Genomic DNA, 17,630 nt, shown 5'->3' with positions numbered 1-17,630 from the left:
GCACTCCTTTTCTGTACAGAACCAGAAAACCACAGCAGCACATCCTATTGAACTGCTATTCCATTTACTCTTCAACAAGCTGGCATCAAGTTTTAGCAGAAGTGCAGTTTTAGATCAAAGGGACCTTTGCTTTCAAGGCTGGGAAGGATAAGAGCTCAGTGCTTTGCTAGTTCCTGAGCATCACACGTCATCCTCTGTCATCTCCCAGCACTGCTGCCAGGAGTGCAGCAAGGCCCTTTGGAAGAACAAGCAGGCTGTCATCAGCCTTTGAAGGTGAGAGAGGTTAGATCCCATCACACAGCAAACTGTTTTACCCAAAAGCAAGCAAAACCTTCCCTGCCATGTGATTTGGAAAATGCCAGTGTGGTGGCAGGTCTCTGTTCAAAAAACACCACGGACTGCAGTAACAAGAGACATTACATTACATGACCTGAAAACCTGCCTCTAGCAGAGCACCTGTTAAACAAAACCCCTTTTTCCAGAAGAGGAACAGTTTTTAAAAGCAGTAAATGGCGTAAGAGCCTTTAGAAGCATGTGCAGACAGAAGGAGCAGTGAGTGAACTGCCTTGACACCAGCCATCTGACAGTGTGTTACACAAGTTGTTTACAAAGAAACCAGTTGGATGTATCAATTGTAATACCTTCTGAAACCCTGCTCGTGACTAACATCACCTTTAAACTGTTACTGGAAGTGATACATTCTTAGGATTAACAAATTCTGATGAATTTTGCCTTCTCCCTCTCTCCTGCACAAAAAGTTTCCAAGACAAAGTCAGGAGAGGCAGCAGCTCACCGAGTCACTGACGTGGGGACAAACATCATACAGCTTGGCTCCATCTTCTGTGCTCATGGAACACCTGGAAACAGACAGGAGACACAGGGTCACACTTCCAAAGTCATCTACCCCAAAAGCAAACAGCACCCAAGGAGCAGCCTGAGCACTTCTGGCCATGCACCCAGCAGTGCATCACTGGGCTTTTATGGGCCAGAGAAAAACTGCTCATAGACAAGCTGTAAAAGCATTAAAGGTATCTAAAGGTCCCATTCAACATGTAAAAAAGCAAGCTGAGTAACAGGCTGGGTGCTGGACAAGATCTGTCTGCTGCAGAGGTCCCATCTCTTACACCATGCTGGGACTTAAAGGCAATTTGGGCACATTTCTTTTAGTAATTGCTTCATTTCCAGAGTAAGTTCTGGTGGCATTTCAAATGATTCATTAGGAAAAGGTTTTGCAAGCAGTCCCTCACTTTACACAGCTGTGCAGGAGCTGCTACAAGATTCCAAGCAAAGTTTTAAATTGCACCAATAACTGCAGGCATTACAGACAGATGTGTGGCTATTTTTCACTCCTAGTTTAACACAGACCTAAGAGCCTTCCAGCCTGGGCTAACCTCACAATAACAGTCAAAACTCTCAGATCCATCCATCCATCCACCAATTATCTGCTACAGCTCCCACATTACTGACTTCTCTTAGACTCAGAGCTGGCTGCAGGGTTGGAGATTTGATTGTTGTGTTTTAGACATCAATGTCAACACTCAATTTACAAGACAGATGTGTTATTCCCCAGCTGCCAGGCCCATACGCCTCTTGGCCCTCCACTGGTTCCTTCCTTCCCTTGCATCAAGAGTTTGTTGGATAAGACAGGCCTCAGTAACAGAGAATGTAGTGAATCCATAAGGTTAGCACACAAGTCACTGTCTCACATGCAAGAGGAACAGAATTCAGATCCTTCTGCTGGCTTTGCAGAAATTTCATCACATATTTCTTTCAATATCTCTGGGTAAATCTTTCTCTAGACTTTGGATTGTGTTTTCATTTATAAAAAATTCAGTGAAAAAAGAAAGCTGTTCTATATTGGGTTGCTTTTTCATCTTTGATAAAAACCACAAGCCTGCAAATTTCCATCATTTCACAGAGCCTTTTTTAAGGTAAGAATTCTCCCTGCAGCTCGGTGAAGTTATGCTGTCCTACTGAGAAACAGTCTGGAACAATCACCCATCTTAAACAGCTACTTTTGCAGAGGAGAAGTACAGTTTAAAGTGTGCTTTACTTCTGGAGCACTGATCTGCTGGGATTGAAAAATATTGCCACCTTTCAGGCTACAGCTTTTCCAGAGGGTTGTCAATGAATCTCAATGTCTTCAGAGAAAGAAGTATTCTTTTGCTCTGCATCTGAAGATCATGCAAGCAGATAACTTATCACTTTGTAAATGAAGCCCAAACTGTTTCTTGTTCTCATAAAACAGATCAGGATTGTGAAAACCAGGGAGGACAGTCTTCCAAAGGAAGGAGAGAAGTACCTGGCTCCATTGGAGAGCTTGAGGATGACCTGGTTCTTCAAGTCATAGACCTTGCCCAGCCAGCAGTCATAGGCTATGTAGTCACCATACATGAAAGGCTGTGATGAAAACAGGAAACAAAACTTTTTAAGTAATTGTTGCAGCTGGAGCCAATTTTTATCACTAAGACTAATTTTTCATCCCAGAGGAGCTCATATCCTACTGTCTTCCTGCAGGCTGTGACTTGGGATGAGTTACGACATTCCTGCTCTTCACTCCCAAATTATCTTTATCTCAGAGGAAAAGCAATGATGAAATCCTATCCTACCTGGTCTCTGGAAACCAACTATACACTCAAAGAGAGAAACAGATATGTTTGAGACTGTTCCAGCTCAACAGAAAGATGCTTGACTCATCTCAGCATTTTTATAGCCTGTTTCAACAGCAGTGGTGTCACAGCTCAGCAGCTCTGGGCTGCCCTGGTCAGGCTGCCACACTCAGTGCAGAAGTTCTCACATAATTTCATGTCAGTCTAGCTCTTCAAGAAAATTTGGTCTCAGCAATGTGATGAGAAACACAGAACAGATGGGGAGATGAGGAGATGCTGCATCATCTTCTGCTAGGGAGGTTTTTAAAATAAAACCAAACTGCAGATGCATCTTGCACAACATGGATGCTTCGCCTTCAAGAGAGACTCGAAGTGCAGCAGCATCCCTGCACACCACCAGGCCCTGGCTCCCAGTGTGTTTTGGCTGTGTTCTCACCCAGATATGCTGCAGGTCTTTGCTGTTGACAGGGTAAAGGATGCAGTTGGTTCCCACCAGCTTCACAGCACACTCGATGTTGACGTCAATTACGGTTCCACACTGACTGTCCTAAAAACACAAAAGGAAAGCAGGTTTGTTACCTAGGGAAGGTCCTACATACAAATGTAATTGTTTTGTGTACAAGTCATAAATTCAGAGACAAACTTCAAGACTAAATCCCCTCTTACCCTTCAGGTCCTTGTTCTGCAGGGGAATTTCATACAACACTATGAGAGCTCAGAAGGTGAGATCACTATTACAGACCTGTAGTGTTTTCTTCCCAGGTAGAACATGAAACAGATGCTAAAGCAGAGACTCCTACACCTGGTCAAATAAGACCATACTGTATCAGGTGATTAGTGTTTACTTGTTTTAAAATCTGCCTGGCTCACAGCTCCACAGGACCATTGTGAAGTATTGCCTTGAGTCAGCAAAGGCAGGGGCAGATCAGCAACAAAACAGAAATTCTTTAAAGCTGTCATGACTTTAACTCACAATTCTGAAGGACATTATAAATAGTCTTTATTTTGTGTCATACTGGAAAAAAAAATCTGGCACCTGTGGTCAAACTTCAAGGTTTGCAGCCAGATAATTCACAGTTGGTCTAATTATAAGATGGTCTGTCATTATCTCCCTCACTTTTTAATGAAGTTTTAATCTTTTTTGTCCCCAAGAAAAGGCAGCATGCTGTCAGGAGCCTTCTGGGGGCAGCTTGGCAGGGAGCACACAATGTGCACGTTGCTCACACATATGGTGAGGGCCTGCAAGGAAGGGCTGCTAACCCAAACAGTGTCAAAGGCAGCAGCTGCCCTGGCCTCCTGACAGCTGGGACAATCAATAGTTTTATTTATTAAAGACCACAAGTCCATTATCAAAGCTGACTGAGGGCCAGCATGACAAATGCCCTGGTATGAGCTGTCCTTATCTCAAACATCAAGGTCTCTGCTCCAGCAGGACTTGAGCACAACACTCAAAGGGCTCATACCCTGTGAGAAGTGGATTTGTTTGCTCAGTTCTGTTCTTTCAACCAAGGGAAATGTTTAGTCAAGGCTTTCACTCAGAGCCCTGGGCAGCCCTTGTGAGAGTTCAGGAGTTTGCTGGTGCTCAACTCATTCAGTTTCACCTTGAGGACTGGCAGATGGAGCAAAGACAGTGCAGGTAATTCCTGGACAGACTGCTCAGCCCTTCTGGCTGGTTTGCTTTCCTTTCCACCTGCCTGCTGCTGGCTCTGTCCTCACCCACACCAGGGCCCTGCAGCCCTGAGGCTCCCAAGGCAATGGGATCAGGAGAGGGGGGCCAGCCCCAGGCAGAGCTGTGCCAGCAGGGCTGGCAGAGCCCAAAGCAGCAGGGGCTCACTGCCTCCAGCTGCCCCACATATCACTGCCATGCCTTTCCAGAAGGGCTGCAGAGCAAAGGGAGCCTTTCCCAGCTTCAGCTCCATCACAACACACTGCAGCTAAGCCTGCTGCCTGCACAGGCTGCCAGCAAAGAGCCCAGCAGAGCTCTACCATCACTCTCACCTGAAAAGGGTTGGCCAGAATTACACTGGCTTCACAACAGCTACTGCCAGCACGATTTGAGGTGTGGGATGAGTGAGGCCTGCTCAGAAGTGGCACCTGCTCAACAAACCCACAGCTTCTGCAGCCTGCAGCACAGCCACCTGCCCTGCTTTTCCTCCACAGTCAGCTAAAACAAGTATACCCACACCATCCTCTGGCTGTGCTTTGCAGTTCAGGCCCTGTGTTTTAGACTATTTGTTAGTCAGAACCAAAAACCCCTCCAGAAACAAATTCCTTGCCCTACACTGCACATTTCAAAATTAATTTTTTTCCTTTATCAGCAGCCAACACGACAGCAGCTCTGAGACATGATACAATCTAACACCTGTGATTTCTGTGGATCATATTGTCTCCTGGTCTAAAATCCCTTTAATGGATGGTGAAAGTACAGCAAGCAACAAAACCAGGACTGGAGTGGCTGATGTGATCCAGCATCCTTCTGCCTGTTCTCTAAAAGAGTTTCCCCATGGAGAAGGCACCTGCACCACCCTAAAGGTGCCTCTCACCTAACACAGCTGGGTGTTACTAGTCATGGCCAAGAGCAACAGGTTTAGCTCAGCTTGCTTCTCCTTCCAGTTATAAAATGCTTGAGCAAGTACAGAGCCCTGTCTGTGGTTAAGAAAGCAAAGATCAATGTTGTGAGCAGCCCTAGGACCTACAGGGCTGTCAAATCACAGCTCTCCTCCCTCACCTGCCACTGAACCTTCCTTTATTATGAGTTCACTTATTTCTCTGTCACATGAAACATCAGCCTGTGGCAGAGGATGCAGATTTGCAGGCTGAGGGGTTCTGCTGAATCACTCTGAGTTTATAGCAGTGCTCAGCAGTGCAGTCCCAGAGAGACATTGCCAACTTGTCTCATCTTCCAAGGCAGGTCCTCAGCTGGGCACAGCTCAAGCACACCCATCCTTTCATTAGCTGATCCCGTTAAAGGAGGGGCCAAATGAAACGAGCTGACATTTCACAGCTCTGTTACAAAAATCCATTTCCATCAATTCCAACAGCAGAACTGGAAAAGGGAGGCAACTGAACGCTCCCTGAATGAGTAGAGCTGAATGAGGAGAGCTGATGGGTTTAAGCCTCACTCACTCCACAACTGAGTGCACTCCCTAGACCTTGTTTCTGCTTCTTCTGGTACCCTGACATCATGCACCACACTGGAGATACTGAATATTTAAGCAGTGAATTGATTCCTTCCCCATCAGAGACAAGGCTTTAAGGCAGACCAGCAAATTCCCATCCAAGAGCCCAGCAGCTCTGCAAACACAGCCATCAATTCCAGCCATCAATCCCACATCTTCCACCTCCCATCCTTCCACTCTTTCCCTCAGCACTCTTTTCTAATAAGAGGATCTTTACACCACTCTTATTCCTTTGTTAAAAAGGAACAGCATAGCCCAGAATCCTTTGAAACAACAAAATCCAGGTGTCTGACAGATTACAGATCTATTTCTTACCTTTTCCACAAATTAGCATATTACCTGGAAAAATTACCTCTGCCACTTCTCCTGCTTCTCATCCAGCTGGATTAGACTTTCAGGCCCAACTGCATTGAGTGAAAATGATCTCATTTTATGCATTTCCCCCGAAGAAGTTTTTTCCCCACACTCAGTGCTCAATGAGAAGCACATGGATTTTGAGTCAGCTCTCCTCTCTTGAGGAACAGAGGATTTTGAGTCCTTCTGGCTCAAGGTTAAAAACAAGCCCTAAGAGAGTGTCTTGAATACAGAATAAGTTCCACATTCTCCACTTGCCAGGCCAACTGGCACAGGGCAACCATCCCACATCCTGAATTTGGCAGGCTGACTTGCAGGTTTTCTATTTTAAAAGCTCCTGTAATTTTTGGAATATATCTGTTAACAAGTGAAGGTTTTCTTTGGAATAAAGGGGGCTTATTGTTTAATTTACCCCCACTAACATTTAGAAACTTGTTACGCTTTTCAACAGAGAGAAGAAATTGAGTTATAATCTCACCATTCCATCAATTAAAAAAATGAAATTTCTGGGCACAAGGGTCAAGCAAATACCATTATTTAAACATGCAAACCAACAAAAATGAATGTGCAAGACAACTGCTGGGTACATATCTACCAAAGCATGTGCAGCAAGCCAGGGGAGCCTATTTCTGCTCAAATGAGAATGGAAATTGCAAACAAAAGCAGCACATCCATGTTTGCCAAGAGGAGAACAACCTGCTGTCCTGAAAGCTTAAAATGACTTTAAGAAGCATTGGATAACAAACAGCTGAGAGACAGGACTCAAAGCATCCCCCTGAGTGAGAAGAACATTCTGACAGCTCCAGCTGTGCCAGGTACAACACTGTTAACAGCCTATAATTCCAGTTGCTACCTGCTCATTGTTTTGGATGAGAACTCTTCCATAAAGCTGCAGTTTTAGAAAAATATGTTGACTTCAAATTTCCACTTCAAACAACTATTAAATTTCTTAAGGAAATACTTTGCTTCAGCAATTTTCAAATTATTATTCAAGCTTCTCATTCCTTTTTTTTTTTTTTCTTCTTTGTAATATTCTGTGGAAAAGGGGGTGGGTTTACTTCTATTAATTGACAAAAAAGGCTTTATTTAAAAATAACAAAAACCCAAACAAGGCAGACAGGTCAGAGAAGAGCCTTCTCTGTCCCTGTACCAGGCTGCACACCATGTGGTACAACTGCAGCAGTTAGTGGCCAGCTGCTTCCTTCAGCACAGCCTTGGTAGCCACATTGCTGGAAGCAAGTCAAGAGAAGAAGAGGCAAACACATGGCAGGGCCATATGGCTCAGGGTTAGAGGTTAGCTCTGAGACACAGCAAGAAATTGCCAACCTTGCTGAGCTCCTAAAGAGTGCAAATCCCATCTGATCATCAATACTCAACAAGCTCCCCAGTATTCCCTACACAAAACCCAAATCCACACATCTCTGATAGGCACAAGTGCCATACAACTAGAGCAGAGGGGCTGGGGCATAGAACAGCATGCAGAAAGAGCAAAGGGAACAATTATCAGCTGCTGTTTAAGAACCAGCTTGCTCTCTGTCAACCTAGCTGTGTTGGATGCTCCAGCAGTGTTTGGTTTGCTGAATTTCTGGGAGAAGCTGGAAAAGATGCTGCTTACTGTAGATTGAGAGGTGTGTCTGAAAATATTCCCTCCAAATTCTCTATCAGAGAAAACAGAGGCAAAGGCAAGCAGTGGAACTGGGACCTGCCCCCACTCCAATCTCCCTCTTACTGGGAGAGCAGGTCCACAGTCCCCACAACTCAGAATGGATGAATGTAAAACTTTAATAATGGCAGGGCAGACAGGCTTCTTGTCTCCTGCCCAGGATTGCTTGCTCAGGAGACCTTTGCAGATACGCAACTGTAGAGAGCAGCCTTAGCAGAATTCCATTTTCACTGGAGGCAGCTAAGTCCATCCAACACACTAAATATAGAACATGCTCAAAGCATTACTGTCCAGCTCCATTCAGGCAATTTGGCAAGTCCTAGAAATCCATGCAGCAGTATCACAATCAAAAAGGACAAAGGAAAAAAAAAAGCACTTACACTGGAGCTCATGTGTCTGACCACATCTCGAGGGACCACTGAGCGATCTTCAAGTTTCAGCTAAGGAGAGAGAGAGAGAGAGAGAGATTGGCTTTAGTGCTGACCCCAGATGATATTCAGTCAGAAATAACATGACAAATACAAATGCACAGTATCCCAATCCTCCAGACTGAGGAGGATTGCAGTGGAGGATGCTGAGGCACTTCCACACACATAGTTAATCCCCTTGGCACAGTTGCAAAACCCAGTTGACAGATCTGACATCAGCAAGCAGGGGATCCATCCATGACTGTGCTCTAAGTCAGCAGACACATCAAAAAGGGTGCAGACATTGACTCATTCATCCCCTCAAGTCTCCCTCTCCTCTTCCTCGACCACGCATTATTTCCTACCCACATCCAGTTTATGCAGTAGAGAAGACAGAAGAGGCACAAAGCAGCACATCACATCACAGCTCTGTGTCTCATCCTGCACAGTTTTCACCAAAGATACTCCCAAATATCTGTGGAAAGCCTATTTGGCTTGGGACACAAACAAGGTCCTGTACAGTAAAAAGTCTTGGCTGGCAGGGAATAGGTGACAAATCCACTGCAGGAAACACTTGTCTTGAAAAAAAGAAAAGGAAAAGAAATGGCTGTTTCTGGACTTAAAAGCTCTCAGGTACACACAGGTAACAAAACATCAATAAGACCAGGGATAAAAAAGCACTGCTTACTCCAGCTCCTGCTAAAGCACTTGCTGGCAAAGAGCTCATTCTGGTAATAAAGGATGTGGTTGGAACATCCTTATGTACCCATAGCTGACACAGACCTGAGGGCACCAGGAGGGCTCTTGGAAAGGGAATTGATCCCTTGATGGATCTCCAGTGATCAACCAAGTGATGTCCTTCCAAAAGTGGCCCGTCATCCAGCTGTTTCAGTGACCTTAAAACTCCTTGCAGGCTATTCCATTAAGTGTTTTCAACAGCTTCAAACTACAAAATGCAGCTGCCATCGAACACACTGGAATGCTACATGAGGGATGATGTCCTACTGAGGCCACAAGGCTGAACTCCAATTTCAGGCTTGCTCAGCCTCCCAGTAACTCAGCTAAAATCTCCCTCTGCTGAGCAGGGAGAAGCCTCATCTGCATTTCAGGGTCCAGAACTCATTTGCATTGGTACATCACTGAGCCCTGTAAATACACTCATTCCACACCCTGTGCTCTGGGAAGTGCCACATGAATGCACCACCAGGGACAGAGCCTCTCTCATGAGTCACTTTCAGAACCAGCCTTGCCACTGCTGCTGCGTTCCTGCCTTTTCCTTGTTCATCCCAGCCTGAACTCCACTCTGCTCTGTCAGCATTTCATCCTAACCCACTCCCTGGCTTACAGCCTGCTTTGCAAAATTAGACAAATCTATAATCCAAGAACAGGAGCTGGAATTAAACCAAAGGAGGTTTTATTATTTTATATTAGAAGATTATAAACCTGAGTATTTATCATCTTCTTGACCGTGTGTTTCAGTAAGAGGGGAAGAGACCCAGCCAGGCAGGCTTTTAGACCCCACTTCTGGAGTCAGAACCACACTGGAGTGGGAAACCTGAAGCCCACAGCACATTTCCAGATTGTAGAAGTGTTTTCACTGCCTCCCACATCCCACTGTGGTATATAGATAGACATCAATTTTTATACAGCTTTCTAAAATTATTTGTTAAAGTAAGTACGGTATAGGCAGCCTTTTAAAATCCAGAATTAGGCTGCAACATTTACATTCCAGTAAGTACTCAAGCATGAGCAGCAGTTTGGGTACTGTAACTGAAGTATTCTCACTGCACAGCTCCAAGTGTATGATGATACTTTAATTTCAAAATGCATTAGGGCTTAAATTGATGCATTATGTTTCAACACATCACTCAGCCACACTGTTCCTATGATGCAGCATCTGAAGAACCCAGATCATGAAGATGATTTGATGTTACCCAGCAGCAGCAGCAGCATCTTTGGGTTACTCAATGCTGGTAAATCCCAGAAGCTGTCAATCAGCAGCATCCCCATTTTGTGATCATGCCTCAAGAATATAATCATACAAATTCTTCCCAAAGCAAAGCATAAAACTTCCTCTACAGGGGAACTATATTTAACCTATTTTCAGGTCTCTTGGCTTTTAAAGGCACCACTATTTTCAGCTTCATGTGCCAGACCCACCTGTCTCAGCGGCAAGAAAAAGCAAGCCCAGGAGCAGGCAGAAAGCCAGCATCAACAATAAATACTTCACAGGTCTGTCATGTCACAAAAGACTCAAAACCCACAAAAAACCCAACCAGAGTGAGCTGGGATGGCTGCTGATGAACACAACAGTTCAGTGATTCCTCCTGTCCTCTGTCACACCCAGAGCAATGTGATCATCAACTGATGGACAGCACTGAGGGAATTCTGTTGCACAAGCACTTTTAAAATAGGTCCTCACAGCTGCTATATTTACCTCTGTGAGAGTCAGTATTAACATGGCTGGGTTTCTGTTCTAGCCACGTGCCTCAGTAATAGCCCCAAGAATGAGAAACAGCAGTTTCCCAGAGATGCTCTGAGGAATCCTATGCTCCTGTATGCCAAGCTGAGCTCCCTCCTCAAGATGTGTTTTGTGTTGCTTTTTAAAACATAAATTCACTACTACAAATGTTAAATAAGGCAAATCAAAGACACCCATCACTACACACACATTTTACCCTGGTGAAGAGGGTGACACACCCAGTCTGGGGTCAGTAATGCTCCTTAGGGCCTTGACTGCACAAAGAAGTGGCAGAGCAGCTCTGGCCCCCATTTGTTTCCTTTGCTATTCAGGTACTCCTGGTGCTCAGCACTGAATCAGTGCTTGAGCTCCACAGCAAATTTACTCATCAAAAGGCAGCAGCTGCAATCTGGAGAACACCTGATACTTTAGCAGGGCTGATGATGCTCTCAAACCACACAGTAGGAGGAGTACACAAATTCTGATTTTCTGCATAAAGAACAAGCACCAACAGGACCACATCCCCCTTCTCAGCTGAGTCATCTCACCTCAAACAAAATAAGGGAGCCATCAGGGCTCACACCGGGAACTGGGCAGAATGGGAAAGGACTGACACTTCCACTGAGCATTAGCTCATTAAGCCTTGGGAGCTTTCTGCTTTCATCCACTTGCCTAATTTTTTATTACAAACTTGTCATTTGAAACGAAATCTTTGTGGTTTTGAGTTTTGTTTGTTTAAACTAACAGCAGAGGTTAAGAGATGTCTGTGACAGAAAACTGAATTCCCACTTTAGCAAACAATTTGGCAGTGAGGTGCAAACATCCCCAGGCAGGGGTGGGCTAAACTCCCACTGTAACTCTCTGGGTTTAATCTCTCAACTCCCTTGAACAAATGCAAGATTTGGTGCCAATTTTCCTCTCCAAGAGCTCCCTGCTGACAAGAGCTCAAACCCAGAACAATTTACTTTGATGATTTGGACTAGCCACAAATGCCAAATATTGTGGCAGGTAAATAAGCAACAATCACTTCTGAAGTTCAGGGGTAAATACTGTGGGAGTTGCTGGGATTGGTATAGGGACAAACAGCCCTGGGTGGTGTGAATCCAAACAAAATGAGTACTGGAGATCCTCAGCAGTAGCTTAAATCCCTGGTCTCTCTCTGCATAACTAAAGCAGAGCTTTAACTCAGTAATCAGCAATTTAGGTTTGTTTGTAACATCACTGGTACCTCACAGCGGTGTCACCATCCCTCAGAATGTTTTATCCAACCCAGGAGAAAGGACAACTCGTTCACACCTACTGCCAGCACATCCCTTCCTTTGCTATCCCCACAGTTTCTTTTCTGCATGGGGCAGGAGCCCTGGTGTTTCACTTTAGGAGAAACAAGGTGGTAATTCTGCCAGGTGGTAATTCAGTACAATGCCTGCCAAAGCCAGCCCTCCCTGTTACAGCTCATGCTTGGCCAGTGCTGTCTCAGATTCTGGAGCAGCTGAGGGAGCTCCTTTCCTCCTTTGGCCTTTACTTTGGCAAACCCTACAAATTTCCCAAGTCTTCTTCCTTCCATGCCCTGATGGGCTTCTCCACCACCTCCAACCCGCCATCTGCAGCAGCAGCAGGACAATGCACAGATGTGCCTCAAATCTTTTCATAGGTATCCTGCCCTGAAGACTTAATATCACAAAGAAGTTCCAGCCTGAACAATAGCACACCTCTCATTTGGGTGAAAACTTGTAGGAACAGGTTTAGCACTTTTTGATGGTAAACTGATGTCCCTCTGTATTTTTTGTTGTTGATGGTAGTGGTTGGTTTTCTATTTTCTCTGCTCATTTCTTCTTCCTTTAACTTCGGGATCTTGAGTTTATTGGGTGTGTTCTACCTGCAAAGGGCTAGAGGTAGCTTCATTTCTTCCATAAATCACCATTAAAAGTCAATTCAGAGAAAGAGCTGAGGGAATACTGGACTTGGGAAATTTACTGACAGGGAACCAATTAGATGAGCAAGGCAGGCTCAGAGGGATCTCCTCCTTGTCTGCAACTCCCTGATAGAAGCTGTAGCCAGGTGGGGTCAGGCTCTTCTCCCAAGTACCAAGACAAGAGGAAGCAGCCTCACCTTGTGCCAGGAGAGCTTCAGACTGGATATTAGGAAAATTTCTTCATCAAAAGGGCTGTCAGGCACTGGCACAGGGAAGTGGCAGTCACCATCCCTGGAGGGATTTGAAAGATGTGCAGCTGTAACACCTGGGGATATCATTTAGTGGTGGGTTTGGCAATGCTGAGTTAATGAGAACTCAAAGGTCTTTTCCAACCTGAAGAACTGCAGTGTCTGACCAATAAAGAATGATATTTGCTCAAGGGTGACAGTGGGAACCCACAGCCTCTGCCTCCAACGCAATCACTGTGGTGACAACATCACTTTCTATTCCAGACACATCCTGAATTTCATCCTCCAAAACAAGAGCTCTGGAAATAAGCTCTACAGATGGAGGAGAAAAAGCAGCACACACACATTGGTATCTGCTTATAAAAATGACAATACAAGGCACCACAAAAAAAGGAGGAAAGCACAATGCTGGATGTGAAACTCTGTATGTAAACCTGAACTGCTGCTGATGGTTGAGATGTTCATCCAGCTGACTCAGAAGTGAATTTTCTGTTATGAAAGCTGCTTCTGCCTCCTGACTTAAACAAAGGTTTTAAACAAGGACTTGGACAGCAGGGGCCACCACAAGGACAGAGGCCAGGCTGTGACCTGCACAGACCTGTCACTTCTGCTCACTCTGGGCTCCTTGCCCATCTCACAGGTCCCAACCCTCCCCTTGCACATCTTGTGGAACTGATCTCATTGCAAGCACTGCTCCCAGGCTCTGCACCTACAACTGTACACAAAAAAAAAAAAAAAAAAAACCAAAAAAACAAACCACCAAAAAAAAAACAAACAAAAAAAAACCAAAAAAAAAGAAAAGAAAGAAGAAATTGCTTGCAATTTTGTGAAGCCTTTTTTGAATTCTCTCAATGAGACTAAGAAAGAAAGTGCGAGGGGAAAAAATAATAATATAATAATGCCTTTTTAGATGTATTATCATTTTCTGGCCTCCTTTCTAGTCAAGCCAAGGTTTTATCCATAGAAAACATGTCACACTTGTCTTTTTGTGCCAATAGACAAAAATTGTGATCTACATCAACAGGTAGAACTTTAGACTCACACAGATGGAGGTTTTTTTAAAGTTGCACTGGAGAGTTCTCCTAGCAAGTCAATATCTGAAACGTTCTGCAGTTAAAAATTAATCCACTCCCTGGGACATTCCTGCAGGGAAACCAGGGCTGTCACTGTCCTACAATCACCACATTAACATTCTGTTTTGAATGGACAACATCTACTTGAGAGCTTGGAAGTTGCCATGGAAACTTGAAACATCAATGCTCAGAAGAAGAAGAAACCCCACAGGTTACGAGCAAAGCACAGGGAAAGCAACCACTGCAGCAACAGGTAACAAGGCATGACAGACCCCTCCAAACCTCAGCACCACACCCCATAACCAGGTAAAGCTAAACCCAAATGCCTGGTGCTGGGAAAAGGTAAAACCTTGCTTCACTGAGCTGACAGAGACTCCTTGGAGGTATTTTGAAAGCCCTGGACAGCCTCTCAGCACCTGAAACAGGACATGAGGTACCACAGCTCCCATGCCTGGTTTCTAAACCCAAAAGTAAACAGATCCTTTCCTCCTCCAGTCCTGAAGCTGTGGCTTGGAAATCTCACCAGATGCACTGGGCTGTGACTGGGACCAGTGCCAGGCTCTTACTGGAGGTTAAGAGCAAACTTCCTTACTACATGAAGCAGCTCCTGGCCACCACCAGCCCCGGGTATCAGGAGAAAACAGCAGCTCCAGAGCTGCCTTGGCCCTGGAAGGGCTCTGGGGTGGGTGCTCATGGAAATGGGCAGGAGGGAGCACAACTGGCAGCAGCCAACCCAACATAGCAACCCCCAGCTCTTATTTTTTAATTCCAAGGTCTGATTACACACCCAAACAGCTAAAACAGAAGTGTAGCAATCAACTCAACACAAGCTGTTTCTATTTTAAATCTAGATGAAGTGTCTAAAAAAGCAAGTCAGCTGTCCAAATATAGCATGGATACACCAAGTTAGATGACACAGGTTCAGAAATTCAATGACCCAGAAGATCTGAAGCCAAGATATTTTAATATCTTTTCAGCATCAAAACATTACCAATGGCATCACATTTTACTGTTGGAAAAATATGTTTCATATCCAAAGTTCACCTCCAGTGAAAGATTTGTGTTACATTGATCAGATTGCATTGCACATGAGCAGTTGTGAAAAACAAGGAGAGAAGGAAAAGCAACAGCAGAGAATTCCCTGGAAGCTCAGAGCTGATTCACACTGTGACATTTAAAGTGCCACATGTTGTTTCACTTCTAACTGGAGTTTCCCAGCCACACTGGGTTTTTATGGGAAAGAAAGATGAGCAAATGGGACAGAAGACAGACTAACAGAAACTTTAGACTCCTAAGAACTAAAATTCTACTACCCAGAACAGCTGAACAATGAGCTACACCAATACAGAGGGTTTTAAAAACAACCCTTGAGGGATGCAGCTGCAAAAATATGAAAATAAATCTTTTGCACTGATTGGTACAAAGTTCTGCCTGTGACAACTCCTGGCTACTCCTACATGGCAAGCAAAGTAGTCTGTGGCTCTTCCAGACAAAAAATTCAAAATCTCAGGAGGCTGTGGAGATTTCTGCATTACTTACAGAAGAACTAAACCCTCTGGGGCAAGGTCTAAACCTTCACCTGCACAATTATTACATGTCAGAGTAGTTTGTGTGGTTCATAGCACAGAACTGAGCTGGTCACTGCCCTACCACCTAACTCACACCTTTAAATCATAGGATGGTTTGGATTGGAAGAGACTTTAAAACCATCTCATTCCACCCCTGCCATGGGCAAGGACACCTTCCACTATCCCAGGTTGCTCCAAGCCCTGTCCAACCTGGCCATAAACACTTCCAGGGATGGGGCAGCCACAGCTTCTCTGGACAACCTGTAGACACATGGAGATTTTCACCCATTTCACTTCAGCATCAGTCTGCATTTTTATAATATTATATATAATATATTCATATATGTATATATATTATATAATACATAATATATATCTACTATATATATATATTGTATATACATATGTATTTTTTATGTATCATGTATATTGCTTGTCATCTAAAAGCACTCAAAGAACCACAAAAGGAGAAAATATTTAAGTTACTTAGGAATTGCATCAGGAGATTAAAAATTTGTTCAAACTGAACTAACTCTGAAGAGCCTTGAGTGACTGAGGAACACACAGTTCCTTTGGTTTGGTCAAAGCAAGGGAAGGACAGTGAGCAGGATCTTTGTTTCCTGTATCCTGTACAAGAGTCCAAAAGCTTGCTCATGAGGCTGCTTTGGGCAGTGCAAAACACCCCCCTGTGAAAGGTCAGGTTGATGATTAACTCCAGGTACACAAGGACAGCACAGGGGTAGGCAGTGGGGTGCTAAAATGCTGCCCTGATCTGAAATAGATGTTTGAGAACATTTCACAGAGGCTGAGATGAAACCAAGACAGCTTTGCACCACAGCAGCTCTACCTGCAGGCAGTCCCCTGATCACAGATCACAATTCCTTTGTTCATGCAAGCAGCAGCTCTGAATGTGCCAATCATCCAACATTCAGCACAAACTGAGATTCACCACTAAGCCAACCCCAAGTAGTGCCTGTTACCTGCAAACTACTCTGGATTGATTGTACAGTTTGAAATTTTTTTTTCAGGAAACAAGAAAAAGGCATGGCCTAAAGCAGAATTTCCTAATTAGCTCATGAAGATTCCATCAGCGGTAGGGATGAACACAGCAGTTTCCAGCCCCAGGCCAGCACAAACTAAAACACACTTGTCTGTCACAAATCTCCAAGCCCCCTGTACTAAGAGACCATGATTTTTTATCTAATTAAACACAAATTGTACCCAGGGCTGCCAGAGCCGGGCAGCACCTGTGTAAACAACAGGAGAGTTGAGTTTGTGGCAGGCAGCAAAGAAGAGAAATCTCTGTGACACCCACAGGAGAGCAGGCAACCTGAAAAATGAGAGCCAGATCATTGCCTCCACATCACTGCTCCCTTCTGACACTGCCAGAGGTGCAGGGAGCCTTGGAACACAGCAGTTCAAAATCCAGCTGTGTCATTAGTTCTGATAATCTCCCAAAGCTGTGAAGCCTCCCTGGGGACCTGCAGTTCTTGTAAGACAAAGTGACAGCTCAGTAATTTGTCTTTCTGATATATTATGGAGACACAGAAACCTGAAGTCACTCAGTTGAGTCTCTTCCAACCGCAGGCTGAAGCTTCCTGAGTCTCCCCTATTTTCACATTGATCCCCAATGGACTTGTAGCTACTTTTGTTCCTGTTCATATTCTGACCACAAAAGCTATTTTTATTTTTGTCTTCCACATTATTTTTGGATAATAAAGTACAAAATTCCTTCCACAGCAAAGTTTTGGTCGTTCAGACATAGCCAAACAATGCAGGATCTTCCCCTCCTCCCAACAAATATCACCTTTGAGCCTCCTGGCAGAAAGACACTGAAATATTCTACTTTTCTTTGCCAAGAGGCAGAAATTAGTTGAAAAGTCTGAATAAATCAATGGATGAAACAAAATTTCACTGTAACTATAATGTGGGTAAATGCTGTGCTTTGGAGCAGAAGAATATGGCTTTAACAGAAATCTTTTGCTAAGCAAAAGTAAACCTTCTACTTGGATTTCCCTTGTCCAAGAAATATATTTATTTTACTGACAACAAATCACTTCTGTGGTTCTGCATATTTACATGACATTTTAGAAAACACTACAACACAGATTCCCTGGCCCAGTGAACACACCATTCTGAAAAAGAAGTACAAGGCA

At 44.3% G+C, this 17,630-nt stretch overlaps 1 protein-coding gene across 1 annotated transcript in view; it reads right to left on the bottom strand.

The window, feature by feature from the left end:
• Positions 1-17,630, bottom strand: part of UBE2O (ubiquitin conjugating enzyme E2 O) — a 62,230-nt gene that overhangs the window by 20,483 nt on the left and 24,117 nt on the right. Inside the window, exons 2-5 of the mRNA XM_059485661.1 lie at positions 8,186-8,245; positions 3,046-3,156; positions 2,303-2,400; positions 794-857 (exon numbers count right to left, since the gene is read on the bottom strand). Of these exons, the coding sequence (XP_059341644.1) occupies positions 794-857; positions 2,303-2,400; positions 3,046-3,156; positions 8,186-8,245 (333 nt within the window). The remainder of the gene's footprint in view (positions 1-793; positions 858-2,302; positions 2,401-3,045; positions 3,157-8,185; positions 8,246-17,630) is intronic.

The sequence above is a fragment of the Ammospiza nelsoni genome, chromosome 19 (genome assembly GCF_027579445.1).
Source record: "Ammospiza nelsoni isolate bAmmNel1 chromosome 19, bAmmNel1.pri, whole genome shotgun sequence".
NCBI classification, from domain to species: Eukaryota; Metazoa; Chordata; class Aves; order Passeriformes; family Passerellidae; genus Ammospiza; species Ammospiza nelsoni.
The sequence above is the reverse complement of the archived record's forward strand: the minus strand, read 5'-3'. Positions and strand labels throughout refer to the sequence as shown.